This window comes from Trichechus manatus, unplaced genomic scaffold, assembly GCF_000243295.1.
Source record: "Trichechus manatus latirostris isolate Lorelei unplaced genomic scaffold, TriManLat1.0 scaffold00057, whole genome shotgun sequence".
Taxonomy (NCBI): Eukaryota; Metazoa; Chordata; class Mammalia; order Sirenia; family Trichechidae; genus Trichechus; species Trichechus manatus.
Window position 1 is genome coordinate 13,260,137 of NW_004443993.1, and position 23,120 is coordinate 13,283,256.

A 23,120-nucleotide genomic window follows, 5' to 3' on the forward strand; every position below is an offset into this window, starting at 1 on the left:
CTTCATACACTCCACCTTCTCAGATTATTTGTTCAGCACACAGATTGAATAAGTATGGTAAAAGGATACAACCTTGACGCAAACCTCACCTGATTTTAAAGGACGCATTATCTCCTTGTTCTGTTCGAATGACTGTCTCCTTGGTCAATGTACACGTTCCCCATGAGCACAATTAAATGTTCTGGAATTCCTATTTTTCACGTTATTCACAATTTGTTACGATCCACACAGTCGAATGCCTTTGCCTAGTAAAGAAGACACAGAAAAATATCTTTCACGTATTTTCTCCTTTCAGCCAAGATCAATCTGACATCAGCAGATTTCCCTCGTTCCACATTCTCTTCTGAATCTGGCTTGAATTTCTGGCAGTTCCCTGTCAACGTACTGCTGGAACCGTTTTTGAATTATCTTGAGCATAATTTTACTTACACATGATATTAATGATATTGTTTGAAAATTTCCACATTCTGTCAAGTCATTTTTGTTTGGAATGAGCTGGCATATGCATTTTCTCCAGTCGGTTAGCCAGGTAGCAGTCTTCCAAGTTTCTTGGACTAGACGAGTGAGCGTTTCCAGTGTTTCATCTGTTTGTTGAGAGATCTCAATTGGTATTCCATCAATTAATGCAGCTTTGTTTTTTGGCAATGCCTTCAGTGCAGCTTGGAATTCCTCCTTCAGTACTCTTAGTTCTTAATCATATGCTATGTCCTGAAATGACTGAACGGTGACCAGTTCTTTTTGGTACAGTGATAGTGACTCTGTATTCTTTCCCTCATCTTTTGATGCTTCCGGCATGATTCCATTTTTTACCCACAGAATCCTTCAATATTGCAACTCGAGGCTTGAACTTTTTCTGCAGTTCTTTCAGCTTGAGAAATGTTGAGTGTTTTCTTCCCTTTGGGTTTTCTAACTCCAGGTCTTTGTACGTTCCATTTTATTACTTCTGTTTTATCTCAGTCAGAATATTTCTAAAATGGTAGGAAGATTTAGAATATTAGGAGTTCTGGCATAACATGGAAAACATAAGATTTTTAAAGATCCTTCTCAAGATTATGTAAGCTTTACAATAAACTTTACATCAGTAAATAAACATTCCTTTGGGAAGTTTTATATGCATTAAAAGGAAAAATTCTTAGTAAAAACATAACAACCTGATTCTGAAATTCACTTCCAGTAGAAACTCTGATCCTGAGAAGTTAAACACGGTTATCTCCAATGCCAAGCTTTTTTAACACCAAAAACAGAAACAAAAAACAAAAGTGTTAGAAAAACAGAAGCAGAAGCAAATAACCTAAATAAGAAATGACACAGGTGATACAATAGACCCAACTGAAATAAAAAAGATCATAATAGAAGACTACAAAAAACTGTACTCCAAAAAATTTCAAAACCTAGAGGAAATTTCTAGATAGAAACTACCTACCTAAACTAACACAAAATGAAGTAGAAAAATTAAACAGATCCATAACAAAAGAAAATTAAAAAAAAGTCCCAACAACAAAAAAGTCCTTGGCCAGACACCTTCACTGGAGAATCTGAGAAGAGCTCACACCAATATTACTCAAACTATTTTAGAGCATAAAGAAGGAATACTCTCCATTCTATGAAGCCAGCATAACCCTGATAACAAAGTCACGCAAAGACACACACAAAAAAGAAAACTACAGACCAGTATTTCTCATGAATATAGATGCAAAAATTCTCGACAAAATTCTAGCCAATAGAATTCAAGAGCATATCAAAAAAATAATACATCACAACAAAGTGGGATTCATACCAGGTATGCAAGGATGGTTCAATATTAGAAAATCAATGTAATACAACACATAAATAAAACAAAAGAATCACATGATCACCTCAATCGATGCAGAAGAGGCATCTGACAAAGTCCAACACCGATTCATGATAAAAACTCTCAGAAAAATAGGAATAGAAGGGAAATTCCTCAACATAATAAAGGGCATGTATACAAAATCAACAGCCAACATCATTCTCAAAGGAGAGAGACTGAAAGCATTTCCCTTGAGAAAAGGAACCAGATTAGGACGCCCTTTATCACCTCTCTTATTCAACATCGTGCTCGAAGTACTAGCTAAAGCAATAAGGCAAGAAAAATAAAGGGCATCCAAATAGGTAAGGAAGATCTAAAACTATTCCTACTTACAGATAATATGACCTTATACACAGAAAACCCCAAAGAATCCACAAGAAAGCTGCTAAAACTAATAGATGATTTCAGCAAAGTAGCACGATACAAGATTAACATACAAAAATCAGTTGGATTCCTCTACACCAACAAAGAGAATTTCAAAAAGGAAATCAGCAAATTATGACCATTTACAATAGCTCCCAAGAAGATAAAATACTTAGAAATAAATCTAACCAAGGACATAAAAGACCTTTACAAAAAAAGCTACTAAACACTACTGCAAGAAACCAAAACAAACCTACATAAGAAGAAAAATATACCCTGCTCATGAATAGGAATACTCAACATTGTGAAAATGTCAATACTACCCAAAGCGATCTACAGATACAATGCAATCTGGATCTAAACCCTAATAGCACTGTTTAACAAAATGGAGAAACACAACACCAACTTTATATGGAAAAGAAAGAGGCCCCAGATAAAAAAAGCATTACTGTAGAAAAACAAAGTGGGAGGTCTCATACTACCTGATCTGAGAATCTATTATACAGTCATGGTAGTCAAAACAGCCTGGTACTGGTACAACAGACACAGATCAATGGAACAGAATTGACAACCCAGACATAAATCCATCCACCTATGAGCAACTGATATGTGAAAAAGAGCTAACGTCCGTGAAATGGGGAAAAGACAGTCTCTTTAACAAATGGTGTTAGCACAACTGGATGTTCAACCGCAAAAAAATGAAACAAGATCCATACCTCACACTATACACAGAAACAAACTCAAAATGGATCAAAGACCTAAATATAAAACCTAAAACAATAAAGATCATGGAAGAAAAAATAGGAACAATGCTAAGGGCCCTAATACATGGCATGAATCGAATACAAACTATAATTAACAATGTGCAAACACCAGAAGAGAAACGAGATAACTGGGCACTCCTAAAAATCAAACACTTATGTTCATCAAACGACTTTACCAAAAGATTAAAAGAGAACTTATGGATTGGAAAAAAACATTCTGGCTATGACATATCCAACAAGGGTCTAATCTCTAAAATCTAAAAATACTTCAATGCCTCAAGAACAAAAAGACAGATAATCCAATTAAAAAATGAGCAAAGGATATGAAAAGACACTTCACCAAAGAAGACATTCAGGTGGCTAACAGACACATGAGGAAATGCTCCCTATCACTAGCTACTGGAAAAATGCAAATCAAAACTACAATGATACCATCCCACCCCATTACTAGCACTAATCAAAAAACAGAAAATATGTTGGACAGGCTGCAGGGAGATTGGAACTCTTATGCACTGCTGGTGGGAATGTAAAATGGTACAATCACTTTGGAAAACAATATGGCGCTTCCTTAAAAAGCTAGAAATAGAAATACCATATCCTCCAGAAATCCTACTCCTTGGGAATATATCCTAGAGAAATAAGAACTGTCACACGAATAGACATAGGCACACCCACGTTCACTGCAGCACTATTCACAATAGCAAAATGATGGAAATAACCTAAGTGCCCATCAGCAGATGAATGGATAAACAAATCATGGTACAAACACACGAACACTAGCAACGACAAAGAACAATGATGAATCCGTGAAACATCTCACAACATGGATGAATCTCACCGAAGCAGAATGTAGAGCATTTTCTTTATGAACTATGTTATGCCAATTTACCTAGATGTTCCCTGAGACTATGGTCCCAGCCCTCAGCCCCAGCAGCTTGGTCCCTCAAGGTGTTTGGATGTGTCTAGGAAACTTCCATGACTTTGCCTTGGTCGAGTTGTGCTGACTTTTCCTATACTGTGTATTGTCTTTCCCTTTACCAAATTTGACACTTGTCTACTATCTAGTTAGTGATTTTCCTTCCCCCCTCCCTTCCTCCCAACTATCAAAGAATGTCTTTTTCTGAGTGTAAACCTTTTCTTGAGTTCTTATAATAGTGGTCTCATATAATATTTGTCCTTTTGTGATTGACTTATTTCACTCAGCGAAATGCCCTCCAGATTGATCTGTGTTGTGGGATGTTTCATGGATTCATCATATTAGTTTGCCATTGACCATCTAAGATACATCTATTGGTCCCATCCATTCTGGAGCAAAGGAGAATGAAGAAAACCAAAGACTCAAGGAAAATATCATCCCAAAGGACTAAAGGACCACATGAACCAGAGCCTCCACCAGCCTGAGCCCAGAAGAACTAGATGGTGCCTGGTTTCTACCACCAACTGCTGTGACAGGGATCACAACAGAGAGTCCTGGACAGAGCGGGAGAAAAATGAAGAACAAAATTCAAATTCATGAAATAAAACAAGACTTACTGGTCTGACAGAGACTGAAGGAACCCTCGAGACTATGGCCCCCAGACACTCTGCTAACTCAGAACTCAAACCACTCCTGAAGCCCACTTTTCAGACAAACATTAGATAGGCCTACAAAGCAAACAGTAACACAGGTGAGGAACAGGCTTCTTACTTCAATCTAATATATGAGACCAAATGGGCAACTCTCACCCAAAAGGAAGATGAGAAGGCAAGAAGGGACAGGAACTGAACCAATGGACGCAAGGAACCTGGAGCAGAAAGGGGGAGAGTGCTGTCACATTGTAGAGACTGCAACCAATATCATAAAATAATAAATGTGTAAATTTTTGAATGTGAAACTAACTTGAGCTGTAAACTTTCACTTAAAGCACAATAAAATTAGAAAAACAAACCCTCAGATTCAAATCTAAGACTGCGGGAATAGTAAAATAATTTATTGAGTTTAATACCAACTCTAGGCAGAGACAGGCTGGGAGGACATGGACCTCGATTGGGTATCGTGCTTCTCACATACCTGAAAGGCTCAAACAAATCCAATATCCCAAAGGAGGAAAAAAAAATGATGGTTTTGGATGCACCACACACGATCCAGCTGGACTCACTCTCCTGCCTCATTCCTTTGGTGAGGTTGTGAGAGTGCTAAACCTCACACAGGACGCCATAAGGAGCAAGGGTTCTTTCCCTACTCTCTCTCCTGTTCTTCACCCCATCACACAGTGTGCGAGTTGGAGCTATAGTGTTAGGACTGCACAGAAAAGACTGCAGTGCCTGGGGGAAGCCAAGAACACTGTTTGCAGTGATAGGATGAGGATGACTCTGGAGAGCCTGGGACTCAGTCACAGCTGTTCTGATTCAGGCTCTGGTCAGGAAATCTGTCATTCAACACAGAGTACCAAGGCCCAAGGTGGGGACAGTAATGCCCCACGGTGCCAACTTGGAACTCACATAAGGAAGGTGACCCAGGCATCCCAGGCTTAAAAAACCGCATATGTGTAGAAGAAGGGCCCTGTGGCAATGGTGCTTCTTAGGATATAGACCTTGGCCTCTTCTGCCACCTTTTACATCAAAGAACAAACACATAGCTGTGAGTACACAGTTCGCCCCCCACAAATCATATTTAGTCTCACCCCTTCATGCTAAGAATTACTCAGTTCTCTGTGGTACTCACCATTTCCTGTCCCCCGCCTAATGAAGTCTAAGTGAATGTCCTCTCTACAGCCCAAGAAGCCAGTTAAGGCAGGAGGGATGGGAGTGGAACCCAGGCCACTAGGAAGTCTGGAGGCAGATGAACAAAGTTTGGTCTACACAGCCAGTCAGCAGTTGAAATCCTTACTCCTGATTGACAGATGTGTTAGGTGGTTGCCCTAGGTCCCCAGCTGTCTAGACTGGACCACTTCTTCCTGATCACACCTGGGACCTGAAATGGAAGAAGATGAGGGGTGGGGTGGGGGAGACGTATTGAGTAACTAAGGAGTAACGGGTTCCTGGCTTCAGTTCTTTCCCTGGGCAAGGCTCCCTCCCAGGCTCAAGGCATTGCTCAGCTTGAGGGTACTGACATTTTCATACATGTCTACAGGTTTCAACCTTATGACAAGGAAATCACAGATGGAGCAATCTCATCCCAGAGCATGGGAAGCATCCATGCACGGCCAGGCTATCAAATTTGAATCTGATTTCCACAGGATGTCAGAGGCCCGAGGTTCAGACTGTGCTTTCACCTGGGTATCTTTGCTCCTTGTAAATCCATATAGACGCTTATATTTGATATCAATATGGGTGAATTTTCAGGCAGAACGTATTTTTTCAAGTTTGGTCAATGAATCCATCGCAACTCCTTGATTTTTCATTATATGCAGTTAAACTCTTTTTTTAAATTCTCATTTCATTCACAACATTGTAAAACATGATCTTTAATTTTCCTGTCAATTTTGAAATAAACATTTCTTTCCTCCTCTTGGATTTTTTTTTCCCCCACTCTGGGGGAATGAGCTACTCAGACGCCTGATTATGCAAGATCTTGTTACTAAAAGGAAAATACATGTCTTTCATTCTACATGGGATTGATGTCATGGGAGTGTCGGGAGGAATGTGGAGATTTCAAAAATTAAATGCCAATCCTAGGCAGTGATAACCTAGAGAAAATCACATTTGAGAAACTGCAGCAAGGAAAGAATAGACTCTTTAAAGTGAATAGATCTGGATCAAGTGGTTTTTAGTAAGGAAAGAAAATAACAAGACCACTTTCATAATAGCAACTCCAGTGAATTAAAATTCTAAATATTACAAAAATGGATTATATTAATTACTTTGAAGTTAGCAATGATTTCTCAAACAGGACGAATTGCACATTTTAAGTCTGAAATACATGCAGTTGCTACTTGATTCTTTAGTATCTGTTTATTCCTATCTTTTGCTCTATGTAAAACGGTAACCTTTTGGCACATCTACCTTCAAAAGATTTGATGTACACACACTACCTTCATTCTACATTGTTACATTTGGTTTAAATACAAACATATTCTCTATTCATACTGCAAATGCTATACACATTACTCATCAATTTAAGTTATACTTCTTTATGTCCAAACTTATATCCTATAAAGCAACACTTTCCAATAGTTGCACATTTCATATTTATCCAAATTAGAGCACTTTCTAAAATAATTATTTTAAAGAATGAGGCACACTCAGCAACACTGTAGTGTGACAGATCAGGATGCGCTGAAACAAATTTTGAGTATTTCTGTAACGCGCTCCTCTCTTTTTTTCCCTCATTCCCAATATTTGCTGCTCTTACAATGGAAATATGCTGGGTTTTTACTGCAAGAAGCCCCTAACCTATTCAGTGTGGCTATTTGGTAGCAGACATTCCGGTTGCCTCATTAGCATCTAATCCAACACAGAACCTGTCTCTATCCACGCTTAGGATCCTGGAGAAACACAGGGTGTGTGATCTCTGTAAACTGCTTCCCTCCTATGCTAACCTTGTTCAGCCATATCACGTTGGCCATATTGTCTCTGGCACAATCGTGAAGGAAATTTCCGCCTTAGAGCCAAATGAATTCCTGGAAATACGTCTCTTAATAAATATTTTCTTCCTCAAATGGGGCTAACTATGGTCCTAAATGAACGTACTAACTCCATTCATGTTTCTTACTACTTCAACTCTGTCAAAGCCATATAACAATTAAACTAAAAACTAAACCCCTGTCGTGCAGTCAATCCCGACTCAGAGCAACCCTACTGCTTAGGATATAATTGCCCCACTGGGTTTCCAAGGCTGTAATCCTGACAGAAGCAGATTGCCACATCTTTCTCCCACTCCGAGGACGGTGGTTTCTAACCCCCGCCCTTTCGGTGAGCAGCCGAGCGCTTAACCACTGCGCCACCAGAGCCCATTAACAATTAAACTAGGGGAGGGGGATGTGCCTCCCAACCACCTCACCTTCTGTAGAACCACCAACAGCTTCACAACAGTCCCTGCGTGCGGAGACGCAGGCGGGCAAGGCAGCCTGGGGCCGGGCAAACGGAGGCGGCGGGAGCAGGGCACTCACGCAGGCTAACTCCCTGCGTTTCGCTGACGCCTGTGACTCCGCAAGCCTCACAAAGTCCCGGCCAAGCTGACAGCCGTGGTCTCGCCCACGCACGGCCTCCCCGCTTAATGCGCCGACACACCTACGGCCCGCCCGCCTACCTGGCCGACCCGACGCGGCGGCCGCCGGAGTCCTCAGCCGGGCGGAGAGAGCGGGCGCTTCGCTGCGCCGCCGGCCGAGGCCGAAGCCCCGCCAAAGAGGCAGCGACGGCGGCGGGAGGCCCCGCGGCCCTGGACCCTCCAGGGAGGCCGCAGAGGCCAGGCCTGCGCAGCAGAGGGAGCAACGGCCTCGGAACCGCAGCGGGCCCTCCCTGGCCGGCGGGCTCTACCTGCTACCGGGCCAGGCCCGACGCCCAGGGCGGCGCAGACGTACCTCACGCCCCAGCCGGGTGACCGCCACTCACAGCTGCCGGCCGCGCACGCGCACTTCCGCTTCCTGCTCTGACCCACGCGGCGGGAGGGGCGGGGTTCCGGCGCGGACGCAGAGGGCTCCGCCCAGTGGTGGGCATGTTTGGGGACTTGTTGGACTCCGACCTTCCTTCTGTCTTTTTTCCCCCATAAACAAAAGCTTTAAAGCAACCAACCAACCAGTTGCCAACTAGTCAACATAACTCATAGCGGCCCAACATAGGACTGAGTAGAACTGCCCCACATGGCAGCCCACTGCCACACCTTTCTCCTGCAGAACAGCTGGTGGGTTCCAATCGCGGACCTTTCCGTTAGCAGCCGACCACTCAACCACCGCGCCACCAGAGCTCCTCTGGTGTTTCTTAAATGAGTACATAAGCTTAAACACACGTTTCAGTTCAACAACATCTGCGGAAATTAAAAACACATTTGTCATTAAGGCGGCTTTAACGCCCTGTTACATATTCATTCGTTAGGTTCTGCTGAGTACTCTATTCGAGTTGTGTTGTCCAATACGTTAGCCATTAGCCGTATGTGACCATTTAAATTAAAATTCATTAGAGTTATAATTTCAACTCTTCAGTTGCAATAGGCACATTTCAGGGACCTACATAGTTACACGAGGCTAGTAGCTATTTTGTTCACAGTGTAGAAATAGAACATGTCTATTATCACAGGAAAAATCCTGAAGTACAATGCTGTCAGTGATAGGATAATATCCATACATCTAGAAGGAAGACCAGTAAATAGGACTGTTGTTCAAATTTACCCACCAACGATAATGCCAAAGATGAGGAAATTGAAGATGTTTATCAACTTCTGCAGTCTGAAATTAATCAAACACGCAATCAAGATGCATTGATAACTACTGGTGATTGGAATGCAAAAGTTCGAAATAAAGAAAAAAGATTGGTATTTGGAATATACGGCCTTGGTGACAAAAACGGTGGCGATCCCATTATAGAATTTTGCAAGACAAATGACTTATTCATTATAAATTCAACAATACAAACGGCAACTATATAGGTGGACCTCACTGAATGAAAAACACGGAAATCAAATCAACAACATCTGCGGAAAGAGAAGATGGAAAAGTTCAATATCATCAGTCAGAACAAGGCCGGGGTAGACTGTGGAACAATCAATTGTTCATATGCAAGTTCAAGTTGAAGCTGAAGAAAATTAAAACAAGACCATGAGAGCCAGAGTACAACCTTGAGTATATCCCACCTGATATTAGAGACCATCTCAAGAATAGATTTGAGGCAATGAACACCAATGACCAAAGACCAGATAAGTTGTGGGATGAATCAAAAAATCATACATGAAGAAAGCAAAAGGTCATTCAGAAGACAGGAAAGAAAGAAAAGACCAAAATGGATGTCAGAAGAGACTCTGAAACTTGCTCTTGAATGTAGAGTAGGTAAAGTGAGTGGAAGAAATGATGAAGTAAAAGAGCTGAACAGAAGATTTCAAAAGGCGGCTCAATAGGCAAAGTAAAGTATTATGAAATGTGCAAAGATCCTGAGTTAGAAAATCAAAAGGGATGAACATGCTTGTCATTTTTCAAGCTGAAAGAACTAAAGTAAAAATTCAAACCTCAAGTTGCAAAAGTGAAGGATTCTATGGGCAAAATCCACATATGTCTGTCAGTTTTTCATACAGTAGTGGCTTGTGTGTTGCTATGATGCTGGAAGGTATGCCACTGGTATTTCAAATAGCAGCAGGATCACCCTTGGTGGACAGGTTTCAGCTGAGATTCCAGACTAAGACAGACTAGAAAGAAGGACTTGGTGGTCTACTTCTGAAAAAAATTAGCCAGTGAAAACCTTATGAATAGCAGCAGAACATTGTCTGATATAGTACTGGACAATGAGCCCTTCAGGTTGGAAGGCACTCAAAGTACGAGTGAGGAAGAGCTGTCTCCTCAAAGTAGAGTTGACCTTAATGACGTGGATGTAGTCAAGCTTTCGGGATCTTCATTTACTGATGTGGCATGACTCAAAATGAGAAGAAACAGCTGCAAACATCCATTAATAATTGGAATGTGGAATATACGAAGTATGAACCTAGGAAAATTGAAAGTCATAACAAATGAAATGGAACACATAAAGATCGATATCCTAGGCATTAGTGAGCTGATATGGACTGGTATTGGCCATTTTTAATTGGACAATCATATGGTCTACTATGCCGCGAATGACAAATTGAAGAGAAATGACATTGCATTCATCGTCAAAAAAAAGCCATTTCAACAGCTATGCTGAAGTACAATGTAGTCAGTCATAGGATAATATCCATACACCTACAAGAAAAGTTAATACGACTATTATTCAAATTTACAACCAACCACTAATGCCAAAGTTGGAGAAATTGAAGGTATTTACCAACTTCTGCAGTCTGAAATTGATCAAACATGCAATGATGATATATTGATAATTACTGGTGATTGGAATGGGAGAGTTGAAAACAAAGGTGAAGAAACAGTAGGTGGATAATATGGCCTTTGTGATAGAAATGACGCTGGAGATCTCATGAAAGAATTTTGCAAGACCAATGACTTTTTCATTGCAAACATCTTTTTTTCACCAACAAAACCAGCGACTATACACTTGGAACTCGCCAGATGGAATACACAGGGATCAAATTGACTACATCTGTGGAAAGAGACCATAGAAAAGCTCAATATCATCAGTCAGAACAAGGCCAGTGGCAGTGGACTGTAAAACAGACCATCAATTGCTCCTACACAAGTTCAAGCTGAAGCTGAAGAAAATTCTAACGAGTCCATGAGAGCCAAAGTACAACCTTGAGTATATATCCCACGTGAATTTAGAGACCATGTCAAAAAGATCTGATGCAATGAACACTAATGACTGAAGACCAGACGAGTTGTAGAATGACATCAAGGACATCATATATGAAGAAAGGAAAAGTCATTAAAAAGTCAGGAGAGAAAGAAAAGACCAAAACGGATGTCAGAAGAGACTCTGAAACTTGCTCTTGAACACAGAGTAGTTAAAGTAAAAGGAAGAAATGATGAAGTAAAAGAGCTGAACAGAAGATTTCAAAGGGCAACTCGAGAAGACAAAGTACTGTAATGAAATGTTCAAAGACCCAGAGTTAAAAAACCAAAAGGGAAGAACACACTCAGCATTTCCAAGCTGAAAGAAATGAAAATTCAAGCCTTGAGTTGCAATACTGAAGAATTTTTGTTGTGGTTAGGTGCCATGGAGTCAGTTCAGACTCATAGCCATCCACTGTGCAATAGAAGGAAACACTGCCCTGTCCTGTGCCATCCTCACAATCGTTGTTATACTTGAGCCCTTTGTTGCAGCCACTGTGTCAATCCATCTCACTGAAGGTTTTCCTCTTTTTCGCTGACCCTCTACTTTACCAAGCATGATGTCCTCTTCCAGGGACTGATCCCTGCTGATAACATGTCCAAATTATGTGAGACTCAGTCTCGCCATCCTTGCTTCTAAGGAGCATTCTGGTTGTACTTCTTCCAGGACAGATTTTTTTTTTTTTTTGGCAGTCTATGGTATATTCAGTATTCTTCACCAACACCACAATGCAAAGGCATCAATTCTTCTTTGGTCTTCCTTTCAAATGCAAAAGAGGCGATTGAAAACACCATGGCTTAGGTCACGTGGACCTTAGTCTTCAAAGTGACATCTTTGCTTTTCAACACTTTAAAGAGGTCTTTTTGTAGCAAGTTTGCCAAATGCAATTCATCTTTTGATTTCTTGACTGCTGCTTCCATGGGTGTTTATTGTGGATCCAAGTAAAATGAAGTCCTTGACAACTTCAAACGTTTGTCCATTTATCATGATGTTGCTTACTGGTCCATTTGTGAGGATTTTTGTTTTTTCTATGTTGAAGTGTAATTCACACTGAAGACTGTGGTCTTTGATCTTCATCACAAGTGCTTCAAATCCTCTTCACCTTCAGCAAGCAAGGTTGTGTCATCTGCACATTGCAGGTTAATGAGTCTTCCTCCAATCCTGATACTCCGTTCTTCTTCATATAGTCCAGCTTCTCGGATTATTTGCTTAGCACACAGATTGAACAGGTATGGTGAAAGGATATAACCCTGACACATGCCTTTCCTGACTTTAAAGCACACAATATCTCTTTGTTCTATTCGAACGACTGCCTCTTGATCTATGTACTGGCAATGAAGGTGGGATTTATTACCTACCTAACACAAGCCTCCATCTGTATTAAAGTAGTCAACCGGCCCTATTGGGTTAGGGTACAAACCCCTTCCCAGTGCTGATTCCTACAATTATTCAGCATTATGTGGTGAGTCCGCCTGAACTTGGAACCGCAGTAAAGCCTGATTATCTTTCCAGGCTGATTCCCATCCCTTGTCTTCCTCCTAATCTACTTATTCTAGTTAATAATTCCATCTTTGTCTGCTAAACTCTTGCCAGTAAAATCATTATTCCCTTTACCCCCAGCAGCTGTGTCTGAAGAGCCTCTGACTGAGTCATTGCTTCAGGCATCATCTGAGTCATTGCCTGGAGCATCACCTGGGGTAGATGCCTTACAAGACATTGCTGAATGTTCCCAGGACCCAGCCCCACTACCCATTTTTGCTTTTATATGAATAAATAGAATTTAGTCTCAGTGAGTCTCTAAAGGAGGTACAAAGTATGACCCAGGAGGAGGTATGTTACAATCCAAAAGAATGGCTTGACTTTTCTAACACGTACAAACAGAAACATGGGGAATAAGTGTAGGAATGGCTATTAAAGGTGTGGGTAATGGTGCAAAGATAATAAAGTTGGATCAGTCTGAGTTTATTGATATAGGCTCACTAAGGAAATACTTTCCATTCAATGTTTCAGATTGAGAGGTTAGGAAAGGAGCTAATAGTTTATTTGGTTTGTTCACTGAAGCATGGATTATGTCAGAATGAGAAATATAGGGAAGCTGATTGGTTTGCCCTGCTTTCGCTAGAAAAAGGGATGAAAGAAAGACACGTGTTCAGGGCTTCGGAGTCACAGCTCAAGTGCTGAACAAAAGACCTCAAAGTTGATACTTGTGCATAAAGGAAAGCCTTCCCTCTCGTAGTAACTGAGATGATACTGTGGGAAACCAAATACAGAGAATTATCATAAGAGTGGCTGAATACAACACCAACTGAATTCCCAACTTCAGATGGTGTCTGTAGTTAAACAGAGGGCATTAATTGAGAAGAAATGAGATTCAGAAACTTGGGATGTGGACATATGGGCAGATAGCTAGGAAGCTGGGGACACTGAGCCCATAAATTCTGTTTAATCACTCCTGCCAACAGAACCAGCCCTCTTACTCCCATCTGAAAAGATTACTCCGTCTATGTCTGCTAAGCCACCATTGTCAATGAAACCATATTCCCTCCAATCCTTTCTGGTGATATTAACTCACTGGGTCTGAAGGACCTTTATCTGAGATATCGCCTGGGTCAGCATCAGAGTCATTGCTGGGAAGGTGTTTGAGTCATTGCCTGCAGCATCACCTGGGGTAGATGCTTACAAGACATTGCTGCATGCTCCCAGGACCCACTCAAACACTCATTTTTGCTTCTAGACCTGTAACTACACTTAAGTTCCAGTGGGCTCCAAAAGGTGAAGTACAAAGTGTGACCCACAGGAAGGTACACTATACTCAGAAAGAACTGATTGACTTTTCTAATATGTACAAACAGAAACCTGGTGTCATGGTTTGAATTATGTCCCCCCCAAAATGTGTATATCAATTTGGCTGGGCTACAATTCCCAGAATTGTGTGGTTGTCCTCCATTTTGTGATTGAAATTTTATGTTAAAGAGGATTAGGGTGGGATTGTAACACCACCCTTACCCAGGTCACATCCCTGATCCAATGTAAAGGGAGTTTCCCTGGGGTGTGGCCTGCACCACCTTTCATCTCTCAATAGGTAAAAGGAAAGGGAAGCAAGCAGAGAATTGGGAACCTCATACCACCAAGAAAGCAGTGCTGGAAGCACAGCACGTCCTTTGGACCTCGAGGTTCCTGTGCTGAGATGCTCCCAGACCAAGGGAAGACTGATGACAAGGACCTCCCTCCAGAGCTGACAGAGAAGAGAAAGCCTTCCCCTGGAGCTGACACCCTGAATTTGGACTTGTAGCCTACAGGACTGTGAGAGAATAAATTTCTCTTTTTAAAGGCATCCACTTGTGGTACTTCTGTTGGAGCAGTACTAGATGACTAAGACAGCTGTGTATTATGTGTGGGAATGGCCATTAAAGGTGTGGGATAAAGGTGCTAGGAACATAAAGTTGGACCAGTCTAAGTTTATTGATATGGGCCCAGTAACCACAGATTCTTCATTCAAAGTTTCAGCTTGAAAGGTTAGGAAAGGATTTAATAGTTTATTTTGGTTCACTGAAGCACGGATTACGCAGTGGCCCAAAGTAAATCAAACTGAAGTACCAGACCTGTCTTGGTATGTTGTAGAAGAAGGTACGCAAAGGCTCAGGGAAATTGGCCTGTTAGAGTGGATTTATCAGGTTAGACCCACAGATTCACATATGGAGTGCCCAGAGGACACATCTTTTACCACAGCTATGATGAACAAATTTGTTAAGGAAGCTGCAGCATCCTTGAAGACTGCTGTGACTGCTTTTTTTTAAAGTTAGATTTGACAGTGGGAACTGCTCTAACTCAATTAAGACATGTCACTACAACGGGGCTGATTGGACCTCGTGGTTGTAGGGGCCACGTGGTGGGACACAACGGACAAAGACAAGGTGCACATGCTTACTATAACAGAAATGAGAGTCAAATCAGTAATCAGAATAGTCAGGCTGTTATGGAGTTACGGTATGGGCTACTTAGTCATGATGTTCCCTAGAAGTGAAATAGGAAATCTACTAAATATTTATTTGATCTCTACAAGAATTCTAGGTCAAGTGAACAGTAGTCTACTTTGAATCACCAAAATAGAGTCATGGCCCCACAAACAATTCTCAGGCTTGAACCAGTTTACACACTCAAATCCCTTGAATGAAGGGGATGCCGGGTCCCCTTGAGGAAGCACGACACTACACAGCCAAAATTTTATACTGTTGATGTATCTCTTAGCCTTTATCAAAGGAATGTACAGTCTTTTACAAGAGTGACTATTCACTGGGGAAAAAGATATAATCAGACTTTTTTGGGATTACTGGACACTGGTTCTGAACTGACACTAATTCTAGGAGTCACAACATGTGACTTTGTCCCACAGTCAGACTAGGGAAGTATACCCAAAAACCCATTGTCGTTGAGTCGATTCCAACTCATAGCAACCCTATATGACAGAGTAGAACTGCCCATAGGGTTTCTAAGGAGCGGCTGGTGTATTCCAAGTGTTGACCTTTTGGATAGCAGGTGAGTTCTTAACCACTGTGCCCCACAGAGGTCAGTTGATTAACGTAGTCTTAGCTCAGGTCCATCTCACAGTGGGTTGTTGATACCATGCTGTAGTGATTTCCCTAGTTCCAGAATGCATAATTTAAATAGACATACTCAGAAACTGGAAGAACAACCACATTGGATCACTGACATGTGGAGTAAGGGCTATTATGCTAGGAAAGGCCAAGTGGAAGCCATTAGAAATGCCCCTACCTAGGAAAATAGTAAACCAAAAGCAATATCACATTCCTGGAATGATTGCTGGGATTAATGCCACCATCAAGGACAGAAGGATGCAGGGTGGTGATTCCCACCACATCCCCATTCAACTCGCCTATTTGGCCTGTGGAAAAACCAGATGGATTTTGGAGAATGACAGTGGATTATCAAAAAAATAACCATGTAGTGACTCCAATTTCAGATGCTGTTCCAGATGTGGTTTCATTTTTTAAACAAACTAATTACATCTCTTGGTACCTGGCATGCAGCTATTGATTTTGGCCAAAGTCTTTTTCTCAATTCCACTTTCAAAGGAACACCAGAAGCCATTTGCTTTCAGCTAGCAAGGCCTGCAATACGCCTTCACTGTTCTACCTCAGAGGTATATCAACTATCCAGCCCTATGGCATAATTAGGTCCAAAGAGACCTTGATCAACTTTCCCTTCCACAAAACATCACAGGTCCATGACGTTCATGACATTATGCTGATTAGACCTAGTGAGGAAGAAGTATCAATGACTCTGGGCTTATTGGTAAAACACTTACGTGCTACAGGGTGGAAAATTAATCCCACAAAAATTCAGGCGCCTTCCACTTCAGTGAAACTTCTAGGAGTTCAGTGGTGTGGAGCATGTTGAGATAGTCCTTCTTAAGTGAAGGATAATTTGTTGCATCTGGCCCCTCCTATGTCTAAAAAAGAGACACAATGCCTGGTGGGACTCTTTCGATTTTGGAGGCAACATATCCCTCATTTGGATGTGCCTATTTATCAGGTGACTTGAAAAGTTGCTAGTTTTGAGTGAGGTCCAGAACAAGAGGTTTTGCAACAGGTTCAGGATGCCATGCAAGTTGCTCTGACACTTCGGCTATATGATCAGCTGATTCAATAGTGCTTGAAGGGTCAGGGGCAGATAGAAATGCTATTTGGAGTCTTCGGCAGGCCCTTATTGACGAACCACAGTGCAGACCCTAAGGATTTTGGAGCAAAGGGCTGCCGTCTTCTGCAGATAACTACTCTCCTTTTGAGAAACAGCTTTTAGCTTGTTACTGGGCCTTAGGAGACTGAATGCTTAACCATGGTCTACCAACTCACTAAGTGGCCTGAGCTGCCCATCATGAACTGGGTATTGTCTGACCCACAGAGCCATAAAGTCAGATGTGCACAGCAGTACTTCATCATTAAATGGAAGTGCTATATATGAGATTGGGCCCAAGCAGGACCTGAAGCCAGATAAAGTGCATGAGAAAGTGGCCCAAATGCTCATGGTCTCCACTCCTGTCACATTACCTTCCATCTCCCAGTCTGCACCTATGGCCTCTTGGGGAGTTTCTTAAGATCAGTTGACTGAGGGAGAGAAAACTCGTGCCTGGTTTACAGACGGTTCTGTGCGATATGAAGGCACCACTGAGAAGTAGACAGTGGCAGTGCTGCAGCCCTTCCAGGACCTCTCTGAGGGACAGCAGTGAAGGAAATCCTCCAAGTGGGTAGAACTTCAAGCAGTGCACTAGTTGCTCACTTTGCTTGGAAGGAGAAACAGCCAGATGTGTGATTTTATACCAATTCATAGGCTGTGGCCAATGGTTTGGCTAGATGGTCAGGGACTTGGAAAGAACATGATTGGAAAATTGGAGACAAGGAGGTATGGGGAAGAGGTATATGGACAGACCACTCTGAATGGGCCAAGGAAGTGAAGATATGTATATCTCATGTGAATGTTCACCAAAGGGTGAACTCAGCAGGATTTTAACAATCAAGTGGATAAGATGACTCGTTCTGTGGAAAGCAGTCATCCTCCCACCCAGCAACTCCTGTTATTGCCCAGTGGGCTCATGAAGAAAGTGGCCATGGTGGCAGGCATGGAGGTTATGCATGGGCTCAGCAAAACGGACTTCGACTCAGTAAGACCAACTTGGCTACACCCACTGTTGAATTCCCAATCTGCCAGAAGCAGAGACTAACTCTGAGTCTCCTATACGGTACCGTTCCTCAAGGTGATTAACCAGCAACCTGGTGGCAGGCTAATTACTTTGCACCACTTCCATTATGGAAACAGCAGCGTATCCTTCTTACTTGTATAGATACTTAGTCTGGATATGGATATGCCTTCCCTGCATGCAATGCTTCTGTCAAAACTACCATCCGTGGATTCACAGATCAAGGGACTCACTTCACAGAAAAGGAAATGCAGCAGTGGGACCATGCTCATGGAATTCACAGGTCTTACCATGTTCACCATCATCCTGAAGCAGCTCTCTTGATAGAAGTATGAACTGGCCTACTAAAGACACAATTACAAACCCAGCTAGTTGGCAATACTTCACCTTGTTGGGGCAATGTTCTCCAGGAGGCTGTATATGCTCTAAAACAGCCTCCAATATATGGTGCTGTATCTTCTTGTTATGCATTGAATTGTGTCCCCCCAAAATGCGAATCAACTTGGCTAGGCCATGATTCCCAGTATTGTGTGGTTGTCCACCATTTTATGATCTGATGTGATTATACTATGTGTTGTAAATCCTAACCTCTGTGATGTTAAGAGGCAGGATTAGAGGCGGTTATGTTAATGAGACAGGATTCAATCCACAGGATTTGGTTGTATCTTGAGTCAATCTTTTTTGAGATATAAAAGAGAGAATCAAGCAGAGAGTAGAGGGACCTCATTACAACCAAGCAAGCAGATCGCATCCTTTGGACCTGGAGTCTCTGTGCTGAGAATCTCCTAGACAAAGGGAAGACTGATGACAAGGACCTTCCCCCAGGTTCAACACAGACAGAAAGTCTTCCCCTGGATCTGGCACTCTGAATTTGGACTTCTAACCTCTTAAGCTGTGAGACAATAAATTTCTGTCTGTTAAAGCCATCCACTTGTGACATTTCTGTTATAGTAGCAGTACTAGATAATTAAGACACTCCCATAGCCAGGATTCACAGTTCCAGGAATCAAGGGTTGGAAATGGGAGTGGCACCACTATTACCCCTAGTGACCCATTCACAGATTTTTTGATACCTGTCCCTGCGACCCCATGCTCTCTGGGTCTAGAGGTCTTAATTCCAAAGGGAGGAAGGCTCCCACCTGGAGAAACAACACGGATTCCATTGAACTGGGAGTTAAGAAGGCAATCTGGCCACTTTGGGCTCCTCATGCCTCTGAATCAACACGCAAAGAAGAGAGTTACTATATTGGCTGGTGCAATTGATTTTGACTACCAAGGAGAAGTTGTACTGCTGTTTTATAATGAAGGTAAAGAAGATTATGTCTAGAATACAGAAGATCCCTTAGGGCATCTGTTAGTACTACCATGCCCTGTGATTAAAGTCAACGAAAAATGACAGCAACCCAACTGTGACATGACTACTAATGAAGGTTTGGGTCATGCCACCAGGCAAAAACCACAACCAGCTGAGGTGCTTGCTGAGAGTAGAGGGAATATGAAATGGGTGGTGGAAGAATCTAGTTCTCTATGCCAGTTACGACCTCAGGTCCATCTGAAGAAACAAGGACTCTAATTGTTACAAGTATTTCTTCCTTGTATGTTCACATCAAATATTTTTGTTTTCTTACGAAATATAAGATGTAAGTGGAGCTAGTGTATTTTTGGTTGTACGCATGTTAGTTGTATCATCTTAGGTGTAAGTATGACTTTATAATAATCTTTATTTAGAGATTATGGATGGTTTAAGGGGATGTATACAGTTGCCAAGAAGACAAAACCATCACAGTCCACTCCTTGTCCACTTTGGCAGTTATGAAATGATGTCATCTGCAGTTAGGTAATGATGTAATTTGGCAGTTATGTAATGATGTAGTTATCTTCCATGATGTAATGTGATGTGAGCAATCAGTTATAAGGGTAGTTTTCTCAGGGGTGTGGTCTGCATTCAATATAAATACGGATGCTCTGGCAAAGCTCTCTTGCTTGCTCTGAATCCTGCATCCATCTCATCACATGAACTTGTTTTTGGGACTTGAGCCAGTGGCCTTCCATATTGCCTGCCGATCTTGGGATTCGTCAGACTCAGAAGCCTGTCGAGGCAGGCAGCCTCAGAGCCCAACTCTTCTAAGAGACACCTGCTCTGGCTTATTCTCCTACACTGAACAGGATAAGCTACATATTCTTCTGAAATTGTCCTTGAGAAGATAACCACAGAACAGGTCAAAGATGGCCTCAACCTACCTCTAGGTGGAGACTTGACATGCTAATAAAGGAAACCCCACCTCTTCCTCCATTTCTGAAATCGAACCCTTGTTTAAAGAAAATGCCTAGTCATCCCCAAGCCCTGAGCACCTACATGAAAGGCAATCCTAAATATTCATGATGCATTTGCATTTCCTTGTCTGCTTCTGTAAAAGCCCGCCTCCCCAAGCTGCCTACGAGCAGTTTTGGAGCCAACGGCCCCGATTGCTCCTTACCTTGTGCAATGAAATAAAGGCATCTTTCTGATCTCCCACCTTGGCCTCTTGTTTATTGGTTGTAACAAGTCACACTGAGCAAAACCTGGGATTTTCACCTGGCAACACTGTGAGCCAGTGGACTGACGTCTTACCTGACCATCTTGTGATTCATCTGCTTCTGTAGCCTGTGAGCCAGCATACTGCCATCATACTGCCATTATGGGTTCCTCAAGCTCCTGCAGCTACATGAGTCAGCAGAAGTCTCCAGCCTGATGTCTGACACATGGACTTGGGATCTGCCAGCCTACACAATCACATAAGCCATTTCCTTGTGTTAAATCTCTTCATATATAAAGGATTCAAGGGTTTTGCTTCTCTAGAGAACCTAGTCTAAGACAGAGAATGTTGTCCATCTAGCTATTATTCTAAAAGAGCCGGAACGTATAGTGGAGACTCCTTAAAATTCAGGGTCTCTTACATGATTGTTGTGTGGCCATACACCTTCAGCTTGTCTTGTCAATTCTGGAGACATAATCTTCTGATATCTTTATGACAGGTGGTAGTTTTACAGCTTGGAGCCCATCCAGTTAGGCTGTTACCCTTCCAAAGAAACTATGAGACCAGGAGCTGTCTTCCTTACTGATTACACTTTAAACAGAAAGCTCCCAAGTCCTTGAGGAAACATTCCTGGGTTGTAAAACTGCCAAGTTTAACCTTTCAAGAGGATGTCTCAAAAGAGGTAAAGAAAGAATTCACATTTGCAAATTTCTAAAGTAAATGCTTTATGAAAAAGGGAGGGGGAGTCTCTTTCCCTGTTTGCATCAGGGGAAATTAATCTTTTTTCTTCTTTTCTCAGAACAATCTAAAATATGAGGTGCTCGACACTAAAAAAAGAAAAAGGCTAACAGAAGTTTGAAATCAAACCCCTTTTTGTCCCTGGTTCTGATTTCCCATAAGTACATGACCCTTGACTGACTTTGCTGGAAGAATTTTGAAGGTTAATAGCTAAAATACGTGAAACGGTGCTTGCACGTAATGTCCTCGAAAAGTGTTTGTTTAGACTGTTCCCAGAGACTTGTATAAGGGATAGCTGATGATAAAAAGGAAAAGTGTGTGACCTTGCTTTGTGATTGTTACATGACTGACTAGATAGATTTTTAAAAACGTCAACCAGAGAATTTGCTAGGAAATTCCTAAAATATTTGTATATAGTCCTTTCTTCCCCTCCCTAATGCTGGAGGGCTTTGCAGACCTTCACAGCACTATCCAACTCCAGTTGTATATTCCTCAATAAAACCCTTTGCTTTTTGTCCTAACCAAGTGTGTGAGTTTTATTTTGACATTTTACGACTCACGTGCTTATTTACATCAGATGCACGTGCTCCTGAACAACCTAAAAATGTTTGTTTTCACCAGAATATAAGTAATCAAACTTCAATAACTGATACACACACTGAAAGCAATTGCCCCCACTGAAATTCACTGGAACACGCCAGATTCGGCAGCTCCGTGAGAAGATGATAACCTTCGGGAGGGAGTCTCCGTGACCCCAACGATGGAGAGGATTTTCATTCTGGAGAAAGGACACAAACGTTGCTTTGGGGACTGTTAAAGTGTGCAGCACAGCAGATGAAGAGGACCCACCGAACACGCCCTGACCTCACTTCCCATCTGCCTCTTCCAGAAGGGACTGACACTCTCGGTGGCCTCTGCCCCAGTGCCCCGACTGGTGCGGGCTGAGCCAGCCAGGTTGTCGGAGCGACCTAGGCTGTGCGCAGCCACCGAGCTGGGGACGAGGCTCTGACCTACATTTGTCCCTTTGGACCCTCCGCTCCTGCACGACAAGCAGGACACCGATATAGGCGAAAATTTACCTCAGACGCTGGTGGAAACACCAGTTAGATGGCCGCTGGGCTGGGGATGCGCACATCCACTTCCAGGAAGCGTGCTTCCTAGTTGAGGAGAACAGAGGGCAGCCTCTTCTTCCAGCTGGGATGTGAGGAGCTGCTAGCTTCTTCGGGAGAAGACTCAGTTGAGCCGAGTCCGGACCAGAATGGCGGCAGCGACCACAGCCAAAGGCATGGCTGTGGCAAGACCAGATGCCGGTCTTCGGGCTCAGTGCGACGGCTGACCTTTCCCCAGACCGTTTCTCCATCCCGTTGTTAGTTGAGGTGTAGTCCGTACCGACTCATGCAACCCCGTGTGTGCACAGTAGAACTGCACTCAGGGTTTTCAAGGCTGTGAACTTTTGGAAGTAGTAATCAGGGCTTAATCCTGAGGCGCCTTTGGGTGAATTTGTACCACCAACCTTTTAGTTAATGGAGCCCTGGTGGTGCAGTGGTTAAAATACTTGGCTGCTAACCAACAGGTTGGCTGTTTGAATCCACTAGCCACTCCACAGGATAAAGATGTGGCAGTCTGCCTCTGTAAGCCTTGGAAATCCTTTGGAGTAGTTCTACTCTGTCCTACAGGGCCGCTAGGAGTTGAAATGGCCTCAGCAGCAGTGAGTTTTTGGGTGGTTTTGGTTAGTAATCCAGCGTTTAAGTATTTGCGCCAGTTATTTGCTGTAATTGTTTACTATCTGTAGTCATGAGGGTAAGGACTTG

General features: G+C 42.4%; 1 protein-coding gene across 1 annotated transcript; it reads right to left on the reverse strand.

Moving 5' to 3' along the window:
* Window positions 1-815: 815 nt before the first annotated feature.
* On the reverse strand, window positions 816-22,669 carry LOC111820951 (uncharacterized). Its single transcript, XM_023733154.1, has 5 exons — window positions 22,647-22,669; window positions 22,210-22,348; window positions 7,940-8,411; window positions 5,663-5,911; window positions 816-968 (listed from the first exon to the last, which is right to left on the reverse strand). Exons 1-4 carry the CDS (start codon window positions 22,667-22,669, stop codon window positions 5,859-5,861), a joined length of 687 nt encoding a protein of 228 aa, XP_023588922.1. The 3' UTR covers window positions 816-968; window positions 5,663-5,858.
* Window positions 22,670-23,120: the final 451 nt, after the last annotated feature.